Source organism: Eurosta solidaginis, chromosome 1, assembly GCF_040869045.1.
Source record: "Eurosta solidaginis isolate ZX-2024a chromosome 1, ASM4086904v1, whole genome shotgun sequence".
NCBI classification, from domain to species: Eukaryota; Metazoa; Arthropoda; class Insecta; order Diptera; family Tephritidae; genus Eurosta; species Eurosta solidaginis.
This window is the reverse complement of record NC_090319.1, coordinates 61,019,837-61,043,828: the sequence shown is the minus strand read 5'-3', so window position 1 is coordinate 61,043,828 and position 23,992 is coordinate 61,019,837. Positions and strand designations below refer to the sequence as shown.

Sequence of the window (23,992 nt, the reverse complement as noted above, 5' to 3'; positions counted from 1 at the left end):
GGAAAGGATTGACGCTCCATTTAATGATTATTGTAGAAACTGCGGCAACGAAGAGGAGCCTGAAACTGTTAGCCATCTACTCTGTGAATGTTCAGCGCTCGGTAGAAGAAGGCAACGGACAAGATGTTTCTCGTAGATCTGATTGATATAGCTGAGGTCAATAACCGACTCTTAGTTAGCTTCACAAACTCAACGAAGTGGTTTGATTAGGAGAATAGGAACAAATCCGTGTGGTTCCACAATGGGCCTATAAAGGCCTAAGTGTGCCGCTCCGATGTGGACGGCAGCCGCTTGAACCTAACCTAACCTACTTAAAAGAAACCTTAACGCGAATAATCAGCCCTATTCTACATTTCGACTTGGATTGGAATTTTTTCGATTTGGCAATTTTGGTATTCTGTGTTCCAATCTCTTTCGATCCAACTTCGAATCGTTCGATTTTTTGTATTCTGCATTACGATCGTAGTTCCGTTTTTCTAAGTTGAAAATTAGTTGGCGGAAAAATATTTTCTTTTTATTTTTTTATTAATTTATAACAGAACTTTAACAAAAATGTAAGTAAAACTTGTTAAGAAACGTAGAAGGCTTGATGATGATTGTTTTTTATATGTTTCCATGTCAAAAACAACATGTCGATGTCGAAGTCCTTGGACGTATTTGCCCCGCAAAAGTATCTAACACATACTTGAAAACATCCTTGTTAAGTCGAAAGTTTTTTTTGAACCTAAATAAGAAAATAAGTCATTAAACTTTACCACTTTTAAGTTCAATTTCTTACAATTCGTCACTCATCTCAAATGGATTACACAAATTTCGCAATATTTGCCTTTCCATTCTCGCCTGGCAATTTTCGTATGCGTTGCTTTCCAACTCCATAAATAATGCCGCGGATAGTGATTCCATTATAATAGACAACTATAATTTGTGTCTGTTCGTTGGGTCCAGTTATATGCCAAAGCAAGCTGTCGGCGTAGAGGAAGGTGAAGCGAAAATGTAAACAATCCTTGCGGAAAGAATAAATAAACCTTTATAAAGTACTTTAGGCCAGTGCAATGAAATTAGCATCCTTAAAATTCAGAAAATGTCAACTATATTCGTGCAGGAATCCGTTTTAACAAAACTCGGCAGGGAATTGGCTAAAAGAACGACAAAAACACCCTTATAATTATGAAAGCACTTCACTCAAAAAAATATAACACTGCGGCAATATATTCTATTGCTTTTTTTGTACAAAATGGCGTGGATAATAAAATATAAACGTTTTTCAGTGTTTTTTACAAATTTTCTTTAATTTACTTTGTTCCAATGTTCACACATTCCGTACCAACAGCTGATTTCGAAAAATCATTTGCTCTTCCTCTTCTCTTTACGATTCCGTCGTAATGCAGAATACCAAGCTTCGATTAAAGCGGAGCGTAGAACGGGAACGTAATCGAAATGCAGAATAGGGGTGAATAATACTGTAAAGGACTGGGTAAGGTGTTGGACGAAATCAATTTTGGCTTTAAACAAACACGTTGGGTCTCATTCATTTTTTGCGCAACGAACATTTTTTATTTTAATTTTCAACCATTTTTTCGCTTAAACAACAAATAGTAGGCAAAATAGAAAACGAACAAAAAGATGGTTCCAACAACCGATATTTCATGGTTTTATTATATTAACGTAGTGTACAATGGCATAAACATATATAACACAATTTTATAGTTCTATAATATTCACAATTTCGATTTTTTTTTATAAAGTTGTCTAACACCTTGTCAATAATTGTTTCGAGTACGCGGTTTTATTAAAGTTTATTTAAAAAAGTGTTAGTTAAAGGGGCAATTCGTTGAATTTTGAAAATTTTTTAGTCGAGAATTTAGAACGAACTCATCAGGATAATGTTGTGAACACGAAAATAGCAACAAAAGTTATAAACAAATTTTAGCACTCATTTTCTTCTATTGGTTTTTATTAATTTAGAAAAAAAAACTTAAAAGTATTGTGTAATGAAAGCTATGAATAATATTTTCAAAAAGTTTTTCGAAAATTCGAGATATCGCCTACTAACTACAAAAGAGACAACTTGAAAAATGTAAATGTTCAGGAGAGAAGAAAAACGGTTTATGTGAAAACGTCTGTAATGTTATACTGAAATCCAGTTTTACAAAGAAGGACACCGTCATTATAAAATGAATTGACGAAATTTCGTTGTAATTATTTGTTTACGGAAAAAATATATAGCAATTCTGAATTATGACTATTTATGACAATTATATATGATACTTATTTCATCAAAAAAGGCACATTTCACAGTAATACAAGCAAATTTACTTACTCTTTACGTATAAAAAGACACAATTTTAATTAATACACAACAAAGTTAAAACTTTTTTGCAACAAGATAGTCAGAATTTAAAATAATACGCTTTATGCGTAAAAAACTGTTCACTTGTTCTTAAGCACATTGACACAACTAAAAATAGTACTCATTAGTTGATACAGCGCAAGCGACGCAATCAACACTAAAACTGGCATAACGGTAATTTTCCAGTTAAAGAAAAAAATAATGACAACGAAATTTAAGGGGCAGTTAGAGATATGTACTGTTAATTGGTTTATGGAAAAAAAAACGGTTTTGGAAAATTTTACGTAATGACTCTTTTGTAGTTAGTGTGCGATATGTTAATGTTTTTTTTAAATATCGAAATTTTTATTTATAATTGTAGAACCAGAAGTTTGATGTATCAAAATTCGCATACATTTTTTACAATTTTTGATTCATGTTTTTATTCGAAAAGTGTTTCCGAAAAAAAGTTGTAAAAAATAACAGCCTAAATGGGACTACAAAACTACATGCTAAAAAATTTAACAAGTCTTGAGTAAAAATTAACATGAAGCTTACCAAACATTTCTCGAAATTTCGAATATTTTAGAAAACATTTTTGCAATTGATTTGCATAGTTCTCGTTATTCAATATATTTAATTATTTTCTAAAAGCAACGAAAATAGAAAAGAAGAAAATAAGTGCTGAAATGTGTTGATAATTACTGTAACTACAAAGCGGTTTATTCACAAAAATTAAAGAAAAATTATTAAAAGAGTAAAAATAAAAAGAGTAAAAAATTGTTAAGAAAGTTTGTAGTTTCTTTAAATTTCTATGAATTTTGTATAAAGTATTCAGCGAGGATTTTTTGTCATGTAAAAGTAGGAGCAACATTAAAACCTAACTCATTAAATCGTTAGACGGTGGTCGGAGAATTTTTCTTGTGTGCTTTGTTTTTATAAAATTTTTGGATTACAATTTATAAAAACAAAACTAACGTAAAAACTACCGACGGCTATATTAAAAACGCTCGAAATATTTAAAGATAGCGCACTTGTTAATATTGATAAAAAAAGTATGATAACGTTAACGCAATTGTATGTAGATGTAAATATGATGTGATAAACTAATAATTCGTATTATAAAAGATATTTTAAATGCCTTTATTTTAGTTTTGCCTTAGCTGTGTGATTTTAATTTTTTGTATTGGGCATTTTTGTCTTCTATTTTTACTGAAATTTCAATAATTCAAAATAGCATAATCCAGCAAATTAATTTAATTTCTTTTTTCTTTCATTTTTCTTGGCTTTTTTAATTTACATACATACATACAAATATACTTTAAATGGAATTCTATGTGTGCAACTGTACTCGCTTTAACTTCGTCTTATAAATACATACATTTGTATGCTGAACCAAAAAAACAAAAAAAAAAAAAACAAATTATCACACGACGACGATGGTAACAATTAATTCAATACTTCCAAAGAACGCCTAAACGATGAAACGGTACGCGCATTATTAAGTTCACCATTGTTACTACGAGAATTCGAAGCCAAATTGGAAGCAAAACGACGTAGAAGCTTACCACTTGGACACGAACGTCTTTTATCACGTTCACGTAAGCAAAAGCAACGCAGTAACAGCGCAGATACACAATTAACTATCGCATCAGCACGCAGCAATAGCAGCATTAGTAATAGCAGTCTCAGCAGGTCGTACACACCAATACGTTGCAATTCAACAAGTCCAAGTAGCGGCTATGAAAGTCATTCTGAATGTGGTACCTCAGTGCATGGTGAGCATAGGGGCAGCTACAGCACACCACGTGCTCGTATATTTACAAATGCTATAAATGCATTAAATAGGGAAACACCGAAATTAGGCGGAAAAAAGCGCAACAAACCCGAGTCTGAATCTGGTGATTCTTTGACGGGTTCTGAGGATATACAATCACCTCTAACGAAACGTCAAAAATTAAAACAATATAAAGTAAAAGGCGAGTATATAGTAGAACGCATAGAATCGATGGAGTCGATTAATGGCAAACCTATATGCTTTGTTAAATGGCTGGGCTATCCATCAGAAACCAATACTTGGGAATCGTTTGATAATATAAGCGAATGTGCATTGTTGGAACCATTTATTGAGGCGCGCTATGAAATACTTGAATTAATTATTGCACAAATAATAACTGAGATTGAAACTGAAATCAGCGAGCAAGGTTTAGTTTTTGATATGAATAAATTACAAGTAGATGAATTAGATAAATATGATCCATTGTTGCTAAAAGCCGATTTAATATTATTGGCGCAATTTCGTGCTAGTCGCTCGCGTAGCTTTCGTGAACCAGAAAAGATACGTAAACGTGTTATTGATATGATGTTAACCAAACCCATTTACTACCGACGCAAGCAGCAGTTAAAAGATTTGTTAACTTTTCAAGAACGCATGAATCAAGTTGAACACACAGCGCCAGTAACAATTGAGAATCGTGTGGATTTAGATGTTATTGATGTAGTTTTTAAATATATCAAAGAAAGTTTTGCTGGCAAAAATGTCAAAATGCAGGAGGAATCACCAATTGGTTGTAAATGTGAAAACGAATGTGCACCATTGTCATCATGTTGTGCACGTATGGCTGATAGTTATTTTGCATATGATAAGTCGGGACGTCTACGTATACGACCTGGCGAAGCTATCTATGAATGCAATAGCAGATGTGCATGTGATGATGAATGTATAAATCGTGTTATACAGCGTGGACGCAGTAATTCATTGTGCATATTTCGTACATCAAATGGTTGTGGTTGGGGTGTACGTACTGAAAAGGTATTGCGAAAAGGAGAGTATGTGTGCGAATATGTTGGTGAGATAATAACCAGTGAAGAAGCAAATGATCGTGGTCAAACATACGATGCAATTGGACGTACTTATCTTTTTGATTTAGATTATAATACATCTGGCGAGAGCGTCTATACAATTGATGCAGCGCTTTATGGGAATATATCACATTTTATTAATCATTCATGTAATCCTAATTTAGCTGTTTTTCCTTTTTGGATAAATAATTTAGATATTAGTATGCCACGTTTGGCATTTTTTACATTGCGTCCGATAAAAGCTGGCGAGGAATTAACATTTGATTATGTACGTAGTGATTATGAAAATTTATCGGCCGCCGAGAAGGTATCGTGTCGTTGTGGTGCCGAGAATTGTCGTAAAGTCTTGTTTTAATTTCTATTTTACCAAATATGCATAGATTTAGGTTATTCCGTGACATTTTTATACCATGGTTATTTTGGAAAAGCTTTTCGTTGCTTTGGCCCAATGTTTACATACCGTTTTTTGTTTACATAAACGCTTTGGTCCCTTCAAAGCGAAGTGCGCGGAACGGCAATCTTTTGTTGTCTTATGACGCTGTCATAGTGCGTCAATAAAAACTGGAATCAATTATATATCTTTCGAATATGCTTAGTCACTAGCTCACACCAGGGTTGCGTGATTCTAAAACCTTTTTGATTTAAACTCCAACTTCAAATCGAAGATACTTTTTATTTTTTATTTGATTCAGCATCCAAATAAAAAATATTTTTTATTTGTTATTTGATTCTACAGACGAAAAAAAAAATACTTTTTATTGGTTATTTACTCGGCGTTAAAATAAAAAATATTTTTTATTTTTTATTTCATTCTTCAGACGAATCAAATATACTTTTTATTTGTTATTTACTCGGCGTGCAAATAAAAAATATCTTTTATTATTTCATTCTTCAGACGAATCAAATATATTTTATATTTTTTATTTACTCGGCGTCCAAATAAAAAATATTTTTTATTTGTTATGTGATTCTTCCGGCGAATCAAATATATTTTGTATTTGTTATTTGATTCTTCAGCCAAATTAGAGAAAATTTTTATTTGTGATTTGGTTTCTCAGCCAAATGAAAGATACTTTTTACACCTTTCATACAAATGGACTGGCAAATTAAGTTTGGTCCGAATCTCAAAATTGTAAGTATTTAAAAGGGAAGAGTTATACCCACCGTTAAAAATACGGAAATAATCATGATGATGATCGCAATGTATTTAGCCATGAGCGGGTGGGTATATGTATATTGCTTTCTGATTAGAACTGTGTCGGAACCGAACGGATAGGACCACTATAGTATATGTTCCTTGGCGAGCTTTCTGGCCTCTGATCCCCCTAGTTAAAAGAAGCTTTAGTCGCTCAGGAACCGGTTATGCTCCACAGCTTTGCTAGGCTGATGAGACTTAGGTAAAAATTAGAAAAGTGTTATTGGGCCTCAGATTTTGCGAGGTTATCGGCTTTCAAAATACAAGAACATGCCATTTTCGTACAACGCAAAAAATCTTCTGCTTTTATATGGAACTTAAAAGAAATCAAGACTGAAGTTGTTCATTTTCCAAAATTTGGCAGACTGGATGTTTGCTATAAATAGCTTGGGATTGAGTTTTAAACTCTTGGTTCTTTACCTCAATCTGGCTTCCAACAGGTCACGTAAAACAATTTTTAATGGAAAAGCAACATAAACTGAAAACTTCCCATTTCACACACACTATATGGAACAAAATTAGAAATTCATATACGAGATGCCTTAACTCGTCATATGGCACAGTACGGTACTTTCGGAAAGGAACAAAACTCTGTTCGTATACCCAGTTAAAGTGTCTTCAGATAAGAGGATACCGTTTCTCAACCTACAAAATCCTTCAAAAAGAACTGGGGAATAGTGTCGTACATTATCCGTAGAATGAACAATACAATCATAATACTAAAGAATTTGGGGGGGGGGGGGGGGGGATTAGTCCTTGGTCGGGAAAAATCCCGAGTCGCTCCGGTACATAGAACCGCCTGCCTTGGGAAGTATAGTCCCAGCCAGCATTTTTTGAAAATTTTGGTCAAAAAATATTTAAATACGTTGAAATTTAAAAGTATTTTCTGTTCGAAAATTAATGTATCGGGAGAAAAATTTACCTTAAATGTCATTATTCTTGAATAATCATTTATGATTCCTATTTCGAAACGCTTTTTATTCATATTTGATATCATTGTAAAATTGAGCGTTAATTGTTTTAGAGTAATATTTGACTGCTTTTCACAGTCATTTTTTGATCATAGTCGTGAACATATTTCAATCGTTTTGGTTGAGATTTTTGAATCATTTTTAAATGCGATTATCATGCATTTATTCATATCTCATTCAAAATAAAATACTATATACATAATAATCTTATTTCATCAGGGGAAGAAAGCATGCGAAAGTGCGCTATTCGAACCACAGGTAACTCGCAAACAAACTTGACCGGTATACACCTGCCAGTACAACATCCAACATCAGCTATAATCGCATACATCTTAAAATACGGATACGATACGGGATGTTGAAGCCGTATCCAGGTATGTCAAGATAGTTTCACTTACCTGGGGTTCAAATAGCTTACAACCTTTGTATTGTCCAATCATTATGTATTTTCTGGGAAGCCGAAGGTGGAGAAATGGTTGGGGAAATCTTCGGTCACGAGCAGCATTACATTATTTTTTGTCTTGAAGAATATCTTTTGCATAAATAATAAAATTTTTATATATTTTTTCTTAGCTTCATGACTGAAAAAATATGTGTGCGTGAAAAAAATAAGATTTTTAATGAAAAGTAAAATTTTAACAAGTATAAAACTCATTAGTCAGTCAACAAATATATTCATAAAAGATTCAGAAAGCTGAATGAAAAATGATTATAAATTTTTCATCACCTAAAGTAAACACATTTGATTCAAATATGATTCCAAAATGTGATTGAAAAACTATATTCAGTTTTTGTTCATCGAAAGGTAAGCATATTTGATTATTCTTTTTGTTGATTTATATGAAATATTAAAATTTAATCATCAAAAGATTTCAAAAATTATTCCAAAAGTGATTGAAAAATGATTTTCGGTTTTTGATCATCAAGAGTATTCATATTTGATTATTTCTATCGTTCAATTGTATGATAACTCATTATATAGGCAGAAATTACTCTTTCATTACTCAATTGTATTGATATGTAGGGGAATTCAAAATTTAATCACCCAAATGCTGAGTGGGGTATGGTTGATGAAAATATGTTTTATTTACATGTATTGAATAACATAGTCTATGAGTTTGTAAAAAATTGAATTTGCTTTATATAAGACTCTTTTTTCAAATTATGCATCTGCCATCCGTTTATTATTTATTGGACGCCGAGTAAATAAAAAATAAAAAGTATCTTTGATTCAGCTGAAAACTCAAATAACAAATAAAAAGTATCATTTATTTGAATGCCGAATCAAATAAAATATAAAAAATATCTTTGATTTGAAAACATTTTCAAATAAAAAATACATTTTATTTTTGGATTCGTGATTCATGCAAATAAAAATCACGCAACCCTGGCTCACACATGTTATCAATTCGTAATTCTGTGAATCGGACGATGTTTCTTAAGTTATTTTTAATTAATCCTTGACGCAGTTATTGAGTGGAAAACAAAAATTTTTAAAATTGCAAAAATTAAATACTTTTACATTGTGACGACTTTTAAAACTTTTATATATGTACATAACATTTTGTTTTCACTTTGTTTCGATATTTCTTAGTGTGTAAAGAGAGAAGCATATACAATAGAATGGATCGAAAAAAAAGTTGCTAATGTCCCCTAAATTTAAAGATTATGTTGAGAGGGTTTCGGAATTTTTTTTTTATTTTTTTAAATTTTTTTTTTATTTTATTTTTATTTTTTTTTTATTTTTTTTTGATCCTTCGAAATACAGCCGAAAAGGTTTTTGCGTTGTAACTTGGTTATTTGATATGTCATTATTTTGGCCTTGAGAAGCTTCACATTTCGGTTAAATGTCCTTTTAAGCTATGAAGTCGTTTTCACATGATTAGGTCAGCTAACAAAGTTGTACCCTTAAAGTATCCTTTTTTCCTTACCAAACGAAAGTACTTAAAAATTCAAGAAAATGTTGTTTCAAACCATATTACTAAAATAATAAACAAAGAAGTTATAGCACTTTCAATATTTATTGCAACTGTTCTTTTACCTGATTCTTATTATACTTAGACCTGAAACTCATGATATTTTTGGAGGAAAAATTATTATTAGGGTTTGCATTGAAAAGTTAATAAAGATATGCCAAATATGATAAATAGGGGAAGTCAAAGTAAATAAGTGAGTCAAACCTGTTGTTTCGTATTTATAATAATAATATTATGCGACAAAATCAACTTTTTTTCTGGGTATTGGACACAACCCACTTTTTCGTAGATTGAGGCTTAAGTAAACAAAGTACTATCTCCGTTTTTCGAAGTTAGCCTCCAAAAAATAGATATCGGCTTTCGAAGTTCGAAATTCGAATTTCTGCATTTCTTGACTGTAGTCAGAAGTTAGAGTCTGACTTTTCACCTCGTATAACAGCTGTTATACCAAATTTCTCAAAAAAAGAATTCAGACCTTCAAATAAGGGAAAAGAGCGAACCACGACCACATTTTTACTTTTTCAATTTGCTGAACGCGTGAAAAAAAATAAAATTTCGAAATGTGGAATTTCGAACTTTGAAAGCCGTTATCTATTTTTTGGAGGTTAACTTCGAAAAACGGAGATAGTACTTTGTTTACTTAAGCATCAATCTCTGCAAAAAAGTGGGTTTTGTCCAATACCCAGAAAAAAAGTTGGTTTTTGTCGCATAGTGTTATTATTATAAATACGAAACAACAGGTTTGACTCACTTATTTACCTTGACTTCCCCTATTTATGATATTTGGCATATCCTTATTAGGCAAACCCTAATAATAATTTTTCCTCCAAAAATATCATGAGTTTCAGGTCTAAGTATAATAAGAATCAGGTAAAATAACAGTTGCAATAAATATTGAAAGTGCTATAACTTCTTTGTTTAGTATTTTAGTAATATGGTTTGAAAGCAACATTTTCTTGAATTTTTAAGTACTTTCGTTTGGTAAGGAAAAAGGATACTTTAGGAGGGGGAGGGGGGGGGGGGGGGGGGGGATACAACTTTGTTAGCTGACCTAATCATGTGAAAACGACTTCATAGCTTAAAAGGACATTAAACGGAAATGTGAAGCTTCTCATGACCAAAATAATGGCATGTCAATTTTAATAATCTTCAAATTTAGGGGCGGACATTAGCAACTTCTTTTTTTGTATGGGGACCAACCCAGTCTAATATACAACCATTAATACATACGTGTATTGAGAAAGATGATCTGAGTTGATTTAGCCGTGTCTATTTGTTGATCTATTTATTGGAACGCAAACTACTCGCTAAATTTTTGCGATATCCCACAAATGCAGTACTTACGTCCACGGATTTTGGAGTCTAATGTAGCAGTTGCTGGTGAGAGTTATTCTGCGCTGGGTTCGTAGACTAAATCCAGACCTACGATTGCTAACTCTGGCTTCCAGATACTTGGCGGTGGCGATTTTAAAACTTGCAACAGTGACACGCGTGCCAAGGCTTTTGTGGCAATAAGCAAATCGTCTTGCCCTATTAACCATGTCTTAAGGTCAAACGATATCAATGTTGTCAGTATGCGCTAGCTATTGTATTAAATCATGCCTCCGCGGCTCAAGTCCGCTGCTATTGTTGTTGCACTGATAAGGACTCCCCGAACGCCTTTCGGAGTGTTATCGATGATGCAGTTCTAAAAGCGGCGTTTTGACAGGCGTGTACCTTTTTCCAGTGAGTATTCCTCAGGCTCGGTGATCATATTGGGGTGTTTATCGTAAATACAGTAACAACAACTATATTGGGTTGAGGTCGCGTAGCATGTAAGCGGCCTCCCAATTGCTTTGTAAGTGATTGTTGTTGTTGTAGCTATAAGCACATTTCCCGAAGGTTTTTGGGAGTGCTATCGATGTTTATAATCTTATGCCGAATGCAGATCCGGTACGTTCCGGTAACAAGCACTATTAAGGTACTAGCCCGACCATCTCGGGAACGATCTAGTATGACCACATGAAATCTTCTAGGCCATTCTGCCCTCCCACACCTAGACCAATGAGGAGCTTGGGTTCGTTAAAGCATCTGCTGCTAAAGGAACAGGATTCGCCACGGGTAGGTGAGGTTGACAATTGGGTTTGAGAATCTATATATTGCGCTACACAACGCCTTGAATCAATTTGGTAGTTTAGTCGCCTCTTTGCCGCATAGGTACGCACCGTAGGTGTTTTATAAGCCCCCTAAGTCCAGTTATTTGAAATCCCAATAAACAGTGAATAGAAGGTGTACGAAGATGTAAGCCTCTTGATTTCAGCGCAGTACTAAGTCGGCTGTCCATTGGTGACTGCTGACACTCACGATAGTTTTTACTCCTCAAATAACTGACTTCGAAAGTGACGTAAATAACGTCTGATGACTGTGGCGGTCAGCTCAAACGTTTTATGTATCAGAACGAGTCCTTTGCTCGTTTACCCCGTTAGCTTATGAGTTTGCGCTCGTTCTCCTGCTGAGAACGTGGTAAAGAAAAAGTTCGGCGTTGAAAGATCTGCACTTTAATTTCGTCTCACAAAAAAATTACTATTCACTTCATTATTGGGCAATCAGCCGAATTCGAAAATGTAACCTTTTATACACGCATGCTATGGTCCCATATTCCTCTTCGAGGTTATGCCGAATGCTTTATAGTGCATACTGTGGTTCGCGGAGTATAATATACCGTTCTGCTAAATATCAAAGCAGGATAAAAAAATCCAAAACTTACGTAAAAATGGGCTTTGTAACGGTACCATAAAACACAGACATTTTAGGATGACTATAACGGTTATTGGACGGAAATTCTATACAAACTTATGACTGGCCACTTTACCGACTCTCACATACAGGTATGGAACCAATTCAAGGTAACTTGAGGGCAGTGGCGTAGTAAAAAATTATTCGGGGGCGGGGGGGGTGTCACAAAATTTAAAATTATTTAAATTTATTTATTGAAAATGTTGTAAGAATTAATAGTAAAAAGCAAAATCACAAACTGATTTTTCTCTGTTTTTGAGCGAATCGGCCAATGACTTCTTCCACTGTGATATCAATATTTCTATTGATACTTAATAGGGCAAGTCCATTCAGCCTATCTTCTCCGGTTGAATTCCTTATCCAAATGTTAAAAAACTTCGTTCACTGCTGGCAATGGTTACAGCTAACGTGGCTCCAATCTTCAAACACTTGAAAACGTGTGGAAAGAAATCTTCATTACAAAGATTTAATGCGTCGATGAATGTCTTTGGGCGACCTTCTGATCCAACCCAACGTTGTCTCCATAGTAGGACTTCATTTTGCGCCATAGATACCACTGTTCCAATAAGTGATGGCCACTGATCCATTATTATTTCGAAAGTTTCAGAAACGTTTTCACCTACTTTTCTGATCTATTCATCGGGAATGACATGTTCATTAATGGACAATGTGTTTTTATGCTTGATGAATCTATTAGACACTGAAGATATGAAGTGTTCGATGAAAGGGATGAATATTAATTTGCGAAAATATTCTTCTGCTAATCAACACTTTTCCCTTGAAGGTAAGAGGTTAATGGTTGAGCCAAAGAAAAAATTGCGTTAATTGCAACCATTGCCACAATGAATCCTCCAGTCCTCAAACTGTGTAGATAGCTGAAAGCAGTTCTAAAACCTTCAGCGTTTCCACAGTCATGCAGTCTAAACTGAAATAAATGGGAGCAAACATTTCTTTGAAGCAGATCAGAGCATCTAGTCTTTCCGCTCATCTTGTTTCACACAATCGCTTCAAACGTTCTTTCTTTGTTGGATAATTCAAAGTTTCGACGGCATCCTTGAGAATAGCTTCGCGTTTTGCTGAAGGTCTGAAGAAAGAAATAATCTGCTTTATGGATTCAAGACAGTTTCTTATGACAGAAATGGAGCACGCTTCACCAACCGCCAAATTCAAGGAATGGCTTGCGCAATGTACATAAAGTGCAGACGGATACTTCACCATCACTGCAGCAGCACAACAATTCCATTCTCCACTCATTGAAGCTGCACCGTCGTATCCTTGAGAAAACAAAAACTCCAGGTTGATCTTCAGCTTCTTTGAAATGTTTATCAATGACGAAGCAAGTCCTCTATCAGTGCAATCTTCGATCGGGATGAACTGTAGAAAATCTTCTCTCAAAATTATACCATCTGCAGTTTTTTCAGTATAACGGAAACATAGTGAGTATAGTTCCACGCCACTAATGTCGGTTGTCCCATCTGCCAGTATAGTACAGCAATCGCTTTCGTTGATTTTTGCAACAATCTTTTCATGAACTATGTGCCCGCAAATTTCGATGAATTCAATCTGAATCTGTGGACTCGTGTAAGATGTGACGCGACTTTTCAATGCGGCAGTTTGAAGTAAATGTTGCTTCAATGTTTGGTCACCAGCATTCATCCGAAATCTTAATACAGACCTGAAGTTACCATCATTATGGGGTGGAGTCTCGAGGGATATAGGACCAGAGTCACGATGTCCTCTTGAAGCTGTTTCTTGCCTGCCAATGAAAATTATTGTTTCGACGATGGAGCGAAAGATTTATCGATTCCGTTGAAATTGAAATCTATATCAAGTAAATTTTGTACGAAACTACTAATATTTCTAAGGGGGTTTGGGGATCAATCCCCCCCCCCCCCCTCCTCCCCCGTAACTACGCTTGAGGGGACCAGAAAACACGCATCCCTGCCAAATCCAACAAAAAATTATTGGATTGGAGGTCCAAGTATTGTACAGAAGCTAGCGAAAATAAAGCATAGTGGATCGTATATTGAGCCAAAGTTAATTATATAATATAATCCATTTCATGAAACTTCATTTCCTTTTCATGAAAATTCAAAGCCACATGTCACAGGCTACAACTGAGGCCCGGTTTTTCGGTACAAGTTAAACTCAGTTTGTCAGTTAAACTACGCTTAAACATATTTTGAAGTTTTTCAGCCTGTTTTTATTGAAGTTTAAGCTGAGCTTAAGCGGCCGATTTGGCAGGTTTTAACTCTCAGTTAACTTATCAGTTATATACGTTCGTTCGAAATGGCGTCGCATATACCCAACAAGCATTGGGCTTGAGTACATTAGAACTCATGTTGATAATTAGCATACATACTGCCAAAATCTCAAGCGTTGTTTCAAGTGGCTAAACTTGAGAATCAATGCGCTCTCAGAAAAAAGGGAATTTTTTTTATAATGCTAAAAATGCTGTTACTTAAGTTGAGAAAAAAATAGTTCAAAAATTGTACGCAGGCGTGGTTCTCTAATTGCACTCAAATGTAAAATTCCAATACTACAGTATTTTCATGAAAATAAAATAAAACATGTATAATTTGTTTTAATTATATAACGCTTTATTACTGCTAACAACCAATTGTTTATATCTCACAATAAACAGCTGTTCGCTTTGGTGGTGCAACCTTGGAGAAGATTTTTTTCAACTCAATATCCAATGTAGCATATCCACTGGAGAAATGCGCTGGATATTCATTTGAGAGCTATTAAATATCTCAAAATCTGTCGTAGGTTGTAGAATAGTTTGAGAATGATGCTGGAGATCAACTCGAAAACTAAATTTTACAAAATTTCTCAAAGGTTGGATAGCGATTGGAGAATGATATTGGATATCAACTTGAGAACTATCAGGTTTAAGAATAATTAGAGAATGATGAATACCAACTTCAGAACTAGATATATATTTCTCGAAAGCTGGTGAAAGCTGGTTTTCCATGTTTGTTGGGTAGACAAAATTCAGCTGTTGACAGTATCTGCAATTATCTGGATAATAAAAAACCAATGTCGCACAAAAAACCCGCTAAATGAGGTCTTAAACTGTTACTGAAAAACTTCTCTGTAGTTTAACTGGAGTTCAAATTTTACTAGAGTTTTAAGAAAAGTTTGTATAAACCTAGTTTAATCAACTACTGAAAACCGGGCATTAAGTTAAGAAATTGCACCTGGCTCTATTTCACAGCGACAATACGATAATTCAATATATGTGACCCGGTCTATGAAAAGGTGGCTTATGACTAAAAAAAACAGCTGTTAACAGCTGTTTTTAGCAATTTCTTTTTTGAGTCATAAGCCACCTTTTCATAGACCGGGTCACATATTTTGAGGGTTGAGGCTTAAGCTTTATGTATCTAATTAATGTGTCAGTATTCAATCCATAAATGTACCTCGCCTACCTATTTAAAAAATAAAAATATTTAAATCCACCATTTGCTGAGATTTTGGGATTAAAATGATTTTATAGCACACCACTGTATTTGGATGGGTCAATTTCGAGCTTTGAAAGCCAATAACTAATCTTTGAATGAAGGCCATATTTGAAAAAATGGGGAAGTTAATTTTTTGCTTATGGATCAATGTCTTCGAATAATTGGTTTGGGGGTCCAATACTGAGCAGAGTATTAATATAAATTGTCCAGTTATCTTAAATGCAAAACTTAGAGAGACCATCGAAAAAGGTTGTTGAATTGACACGAAATATCCTATATATATGCATACATAAACATATTTTGCATAGCTACAGTGACGGACAATAGTCTACATACACCCCCTATTTCCGCTGGAGTGAAAATTGCGATTATACAGTTTTATTTTAAACCTTCTTCTAATCATGAAAACTAAAAAAATCCTTACATTAAAATAAAATAGGAAAGTTAGGGGAAAGAAAGGTAAAAACAACGTTGATAAAAGTCTACATACAATACACAAGCAACCGGTTTTAGTATGAACAACTTAACCTAACTCTAAATAAAGGGCCAATTAAACTTCATTAACCCTAACGCCATAGTCGTAACCATACCCATATCCATAACCATCTCCAATGTGATCGGATTAATGGTGCCTTAACCTAAAAATCGTGAAAATTTCATAAAAAGGAAGAAAACGCAAAAAATTACAAACATATTCCACAAAAAACAAGTATCGTATCCAAAACAATGAATAACATCTACAAAAAGTTATTAAATCCACCAACTAAAATATTTTTAGATTATGAATATAGCGAGAAACCAAAAACCAATTGGTTGACTATGATATGGTTATGGCTTTAGCGTTATGGTATGGCACCATTAATCGATTACATTGATTTCCAAAAGGTTGGTCAGCTGTTTTATCTGGTTATGGATAAGTCACCATTAAGCTGGAGACACTGGTGCTTTATCGGTAACCGTATCGGTAACCTTTTAACAGCTGATTCGTCCAACCTTATGAGAATCAATGCAATCGATTATTGGTGCCGCTAAGGTCGTAATCGTATCGTAGCCAACCAATTGGGTTTTGGTTTACCGTCGTAACGATAAACAGCTGATTACGTTAGGGATACGGATACAGCGATACGACATACGGCACCAATGACTCCGGCTTTAATTGGCCCTTAATATTCAGCCCAATTCTAAATATTCCCTCGGAATTTTGTTCTCGCGGATTTTTTTATTCCCGCGGAAAAATTCCTCCACTTCTTTTCTCCTAGGGAAAACGATAATTGGGGAATAGGAATTTCGAATTTTCGAAGCCAGCTGTTTTGTCAATTGAACTTTCGTTGCGCATTTCTTATTTTGTTTAAAAAATTTAAAAGTTTAATAATTGTTGCGAGTTTGTTTAAAATTTAGAAATAAAAAATATACAAAGCACAGTATTGCATTTCATATGGTATGAGCAATGAATTGGTGCCACAGCAACATCAACAGAGGAGCATAAGAAGAAGAAGACGGCGGGATAACACAAATCCGCTGGTATTGCCTTCTTCCATTCAGCAATGCAATTTTCTGGCGGCCAAGTCGAGTTTAATTCGTCTTTCGTCATATGCCAAAATCTATTTAAAAAAATCCTTGCGCAATTTCTGGATGGCTGCATCATATAAACCAAGAGCCCTTCCGTTGCTTATATGATATACTTTTCGACTTAAAATAAAGAATATTGTGGTAGAATGTACATATTTTAGCACAAATTTGTACAAATAATTGTTCTTTCTTAAAAGAACCAATTTTCTTTAACTATTTTCATGCATTCCATCAATTTAACAAGTGAAAAAACTCATAAGAAATGGCAGAGAAATCTCCCTCTCACTCACATTCATAATACCTACTTTTCTCCCATAACCGGTGTTCTGGATTATTCTATCTTGAATAAGACGCGTTAATATTCCAACTCTTTATTTCTACAACTTCAGAACAACTCATAATAATGACAATCGCAAAAATGTGTGTGTACACTCGCTAGTATTCTGGTGGTATTGCCAGACTGGTAGTTAATTATTAATGCGGGACATAACAACCGGTTTCCGCTTTTTCGAACATTGTTCAGAATAAGAGGAAATGGAGAAGTGAAAAATCTCACAAGGAATTTTTATTTAGAATACGAGGAATGGGGGAAGTGAAAAAACTCACAAGGAATTTTTGTTTAGAATTGGGCTGATTGTTTTTTTGGTATTTAGTCGGTCCACCATTAGCATCAATAACAGCCGTCGTAGCATTGAGGATACTAAATTTGTTAACTCTGCAGGTGTTTTTCTGTTTAGCTGATGCATTCTTTGAGGATAGCAGCGCTAGAAACCTGGTTTTATCTAACTTTCTGTTCTTAAATTTCCCAAAAATGCACAATCATCATTTGAATATGGACCACCGTATTTATTTATCTTGCTGTCAGATCCAACCTGCGCCGAGCTCCAATTCATACAGCGATGTTTTCAAAATAAGTTTCAATGAAGACTTGTATCTAAAACGATGCATATTGCCCTCAATAAATGTCATTCTACCTGCTCTATATACCGCAAAAACTCCCCAAACCATTTACACTGCCATGGTGGCGGCTGTTGAAACCAATTTCTTGGTATCGAGTGCAGTATTTTTCTTCATCTACACTTTTATTCTTCCATTGCCACCGAAAATATTAAGCTTTGACTCATTAGTAAGCGAAAGTTTGTGCCAAAAATCCATCCCTTTTTCATGTTTGATATCGCGAGCTCCAAGCGAAGTTTACGGGTTTTTTTTCTTCAGAAATAAGTGGCTATTTGCGTGGTGTTCTGCTGTGAAAGCCGTTCTTGTACGGAGCTCTTGGAACTGTTCTTGGATGGGCACAATTGCCTGATGAGTTTGCTAAATCCTCTGCTCATTTTAGAGCATACACTTTTGGATTTTTGTTCACTTCTTTCATAATTAAGATGATGTCTCGGCGAGATAGTTTGCTTGGACGACCACTGCGCTTTTAATTTTCGGTAGGACAACTTCTTTCAAAGTTTATTACAATCTCAGTAAGAATAGTACGGGTTAATTGATTAGTTTCAAAACAGACACATTTGATTATAAGCTTAGTTGTGAGAAGGTCGGTCAAAATATAATCAACTCCGCGCTCTCTCAATGATGCTTTCTCTCATTTCCACTTATGATGAATTTCATATCAAAACCGATATGCATTGAACCCGACCCCCTCAGATTTTGATGAAATTTTGCATACAGGTACACTTTACCTATACAAACAACATCATTTTTAGAAATTGCATTTTTGAAAAATTGTGGGCGTGGCAAGGTGTCAAAGTTGTGAAAAATGCGTGAAAAATTACGGTAATAGGTACTTTTGAGCTGTGATAACTACGGAATGGCTCAAACGATTTCAAAGATCTTGGTACCATTGGAAAGGTATTCAGATCGGCTTTCGAAAACATACATTGTAAAAAATTTTTAACACTGAAAAATATGTTTTTTTCTAAAATACAATTTTAAACTTAAAAAAAACTTCAAATAAAATTCATTTTTTTATAAAAGTATATTCATTATATATATAACATATCCAAAAACTAAAATGGCGTATTTTTTCTGTGTTTTTTTTTAAGTTTTAAGTAAATGCATCTCTTTATTTTTGATATTATGGTACTTTTGAGCTGTGATAACTACAGAATGGCTGAACCGATTTTAAAGATCTTGGTACCATTAGATAGGTATTCAAATAGGATTTCGAAAACGTATACTGTAAAAATTTTTATTTCGCTGAAAAACCATTTTTTTAAGTTTTTTAAAAACTAAACTTGGAAAAAAAATACAAAGATAAAGCATTTAAAAACAAAAAAAATGCTTTTCAGTGTAATAAAAACTTTATCAGTGTACGATTTCGATGCCCATTAGAATACCTTTACAGTGGTACCAAGATCTTGAAAATCGGTTGAGCCATTCCGTAGTTATCACAGCTCAAAATTACCATGATATCAAAATATAAAGAGATGCATGTACTTAAAATAAAAAAAAAATAAAAAATACGCTATTTTAGTTTTTGGATATGTTATATATATTAATAGACCTTTCTAAAAAAATAATTTTATTTTAAAACGCTTGGGCTTTGAAGTTTTGTCAAGTTTAAAATTTTATTTTACAGTGTATATTTTCGAAAGCCGGTCTGAATACGTTTCCAATGGTACCAAAATCTTTGAAATCGGTTGAGCCATTCCGTAGTTATCACAGCTCAAATCACCTATTACCGTCAATTCAAAAATGCAATTTCTAAAAACGAGGTGGTGTTTGTATAGGTAAAGTGTACCTCTATGCAAAATTTCATCAAAATCTGAGGGATGGGGGGAGGGGGGTTCAAAATGTGCCTGTTTTTATAGGTTTTGATATGAAATTCATCTTATAAGATTTTGGATAACAGTTTAGGTATGTGTTTTTTAGAGGTTAAAATTGACTTGAAAAGAAACCACTTCGTTTTGCCCGCCTCACGTTCAGTCCAGGCTTGCTAACGGGAATGGTTTTGTACAATCAAATTTCTTACGTCAACAGATAAACTTTTCTAGGAGGCATTGTTGATGTTTAAGTGATCGAACAATTAAAAAATTAAAATCAATATTAGCAAAGCAATAAACATGAAAAAACAATGAAATTAGGAAAACAGTACTTTACTATTAGCACAACACAGCATATTAAGGGCCAATTAATGGTGACTTATAACCATAAAATCATAACCAGATAAAACAGCTGATCGAACCTACCTTATGGAAATCAATGTAATCGATTAATGGTGCCATACTATAACGCTAACGCCATAACCATACCATAGCCAACCAATTGGTTTTTGGTTTCTCGCCATATCCATAACCCAAAAATGTATGTGTTGGTGAATTTAATAACTTTTTGTAGATTTTATTCGTTGTTTTGGATACGTTATGACGAAGAGACTTATTTTTTATGGAATATGTTTGTAATTTTTTACGTTTTCTTCATTTTTATGAAATTTTCAAGATTTTTAGGTTAAGGCACCATTAATCGATCACATTGGAGATGGTTATGGATATGAGTATGGTTACGACTATGGCGTTAGGGTTAAGGAAGTTTAATTAGCCCTTTAGAATGCAAGCTATGTAACTGGTGCTATGTACACTTTTGTCAACGCTAATATTGCGCTTTTTCGCCATAACTTAGTTGTTTCACGTTCAAGGACGGACTTGTTTTAGCTAAAACAATTAAGAAAAGGGTTAAAACGAAACTGCATGTGCAAATTTTTCCGTAATGTTTTTGTTTTTTTTTTTAAACAACGAAAGTAGAAGGTGTATGTTGACTTCTTTATGTCATTGTATTTATCTCGTTCAATATTATTATTAGGAAAATACAACGCAATTAAATTATTAACATCAAAATTTAATTTTAACAATACATACATATGGTCATTGTATGTACAAAAAACTTCTTATGAAAACAGCTGATTTAGGAAAAGTGCGAAACGCTTTACTTCACTTAATTTATATTAAATTTGTATGCAATTGTTATTGGAGTACTAAGTTTTCATCTTTAATGGTTTTTTATTTTAAATATTTTTTTAAATAACGATGAAAAGTAAAAACTTATTGTAAGTACTCCAAATTCAATACTCTGATTATTTGTTAAGATATTACATACATATACTATTAATGCATTTTTAATCTACATATTGTTTTATGAGTTAAGGTAGAGATGTGCTATTCCTAAGTATTACAAATTTCAAAAATTCATAATTCACTGCCTCTAAGGTGCGGCTAACTTTGACTTGTTTGATTATCGATAATCTTATTTTACTTAAATATGTATGTATGTATTTCATTATAAATTAATTACGAATGGATATATGTATATTTTAAATAAATGTCGCTACCCAAAAATTGATGTTGAAACAACATTGCTCATACGTATGTATTTTGTTTGAAGTAACTGCTTCTACGGCCACGAAATTTGAGGACAGGGCACACCGCAGGGCGGGGTGTCATCATATCTGCTGTTGGCGCTGGTTATTAGAGGTTTACGCCGGTAAGTTAATCGGCGGCGGCGGCGTGGAAGGCGGGTCGGCAAAGTGATCGACGTAAACTTCTGAATTGAATGGCTGGACTTCAAAGTATCACATTGTCCACAACTAATGAATATACTGCTGACGTCAATGGGATATTTGACGATCTGGAACAATATCATTAACTTGCGGATGAGTATCTGGGAGGCTTGTAAAGCGAAAATTAAAAAAAAAATTATATTTGGAAAGGTTTTGTTTATATGTATTTAAGGAAATCGACGTTTCGGCCATTTCGGAAAGATCCGCGGTTTTTGCCTCAAAATCTCGCGGATCGTTCAAAAAGTTTCGGGAGTAGATGGGGGGAAATACTTAAAATGGTCACACTTTTGTAACGTAGTTTCACCGAAGCAGATGTTCTGGGCTAAGTCTAATACCCGTCGTCGGCACGATTTCTTTAAATAATTTGTGGCTACATGCTGGTCACACACAAAGGCGACTTACGGTTGCTATCAATTATCTACTAATAGTCATGACTCTCGTGGCACAGTTTTAACGATTAGCTTCAATGCTGGCTTATTGTTGATCGCGCCAAACCGGCGCCTTCAATTTTTTCGGCTGTTTCTAGGAGCTACAATTCCCGACGTGCGAACAGTAGCAATCCCGACCACCAGTCGCTACCATGCATCCTGGCCCTTATACCATTGCCAGCACAGAAGCTATAGGACTGCGTCTTCGAATTCATAACTTCGTCGACGTCACTTTCCTAGAACCTCTAAGTGTAGCTCCGAATTCTTTCTGACGGATGTTTTTGTCGCGCTATGCTTCCGAGCTACACCAAAAAAACACCTTGAAACGTTAGGGAGTAACTATTCGGCCAAGGATGCCGCCCTCGAAATCATAACCAGTCTTAAGTGGATATCATTGCGTAACACATGGGTGAAAATCGTATAATCCTTGGCGCATCTACATAATTTAAACTTTACAAGGACCGTGGATAAAAGTTTTAAAATGTGGACCAACAATTTGCAGACGTTTGACTTCGATGCATTGGGTTCAATAGTCTTAGTTTCCGGCCTTATGATATAAGAGCTCATTATGGATAACCGCCTTCAGTTTTCAGACAAGTTCAACTATCCCCAACGTTAGGGTAGTAGAACACTCCGTCAAAGCCTAACCTGGTTAAAAAATGTGCCTATGTATTTACATTTGTAGCAGGAGCCGTCACCTATTGGTCCTATTTAAACATGACTGATAGGCTATATCCAATGTGGATAGGGCCGCCAACTCTAGGAAATGTCAAACCGGGAGACTTGGGTGTTGAATGATGAAGTGTGAAAATCAAAATTAAGATTTTAGACGCTATTTTATAGTTAAGCAAATAAAGTTATTTTTCAAACCCTTCTTATATGTGCTGAAGATATATGCAACTTAAGTGTGAGCTGGGGAGAATTTAAACCACTGGAGCCTACTAAAGGATTTTTGCATCACCGATTTCGCTTATTCTTTCGGCCAATCGGAATATAAAATTCGGCACCTTTTTAGGGTAACTTGCTTTTTTAACAACTTGAGGACAATTTGAAAATATGTTCGACATTTTGGGACATTTTATTTAAATTCATTGTTCTTTATTAATTTTTTGAAAGAATTATGCGAAGTGAGCATATACATTTATTATATAACCTTTCTTTTAGTGTTTTGTTTTAATAACTTGGTGAGTTGGGTGATGCGAAATCCGTGGTAAACTGGCCTTGAAAGCGCCTGTTTTCTCAAATAACTTTTGAACGGCTAGAAAGTGTTAAATTTGGCAATTGGATTTTTATAACTGGCAGTGAAGCGCATCCCTTGATACCCCTTTCGACCATATCGGACCAATTTTCGAGATGAACAATAAATGGCCTAGATAGTCTTAAAAGAGTAGAAAATATAGTAACGCCGCAGCCGCGCCGCGCCGTTATTTTTGACATTCGGTGGTGGCGTGCGAAAAACGTCGCAAATCGGCGGCGGCGTATATCTCTACTGGCTATTAACCTACTACTTAGGCTGTTTGACAACGAACGCGTCAAAATTACGGCGTGTGCAGGTGACGCTGTATTTGTCATAAGTGGAAATTGCCTTCTAACAATTAGACCTTTGAATGATCGTCATATACATGCCTGGGCATTTAATATCGGAGAAGACGTTTACCAAGAGGTTTAAGGTCCCAAATTGGACCAGGGCAAAGTTCTCTTGTTCAGTATCACGCTGCTGACCGAATTGAAGACCTTTGCAGCATTCCATGCATTGGCTGAAAAGCATATTGCGTCTTTCAAGTTGATGTTTCGCATAGATTCATCTACTGTTTTATAAATTAAAGGGCTTGTTTTGTAGTTGAATTTCGTAAGCCTTATAC

At 34.5% G+C, this 23,992-nt stretch overlaps 1 protein-coding gene across 3 annotated transcripts in view; it reads left to right on the top strand.

The window, feature by feature from the left end:
* Window positions 1–23,992, top strand: part of LOC137254635 (eukaryotic translation initiation factor 2 subunit 3) — a 62,084-nt gene that overhangs the window by 7,683 nt on the left and 30,409 nt on the right. Inside the window, exon 3 of one of the 3 annotated variants that reach the window (XM_067792462.1) lies at window positions 3,799–7,114. The exons of the other annotated variants lie outside the window; for them this stretch is intronic. Within the exon in view, the coding sequence (XP_067648563.1) occupies window positions 3,799–5,546 (1,748 nt within the window). The 3' untranslated portion in view covers window positions 5,547–7,114. Of the gene's footprint in view, window positions 1–3,798; window positions 7,115–23,992 lie in introns of those variants that run through there. 3 annotated transcript variants of the gene reach the window in all.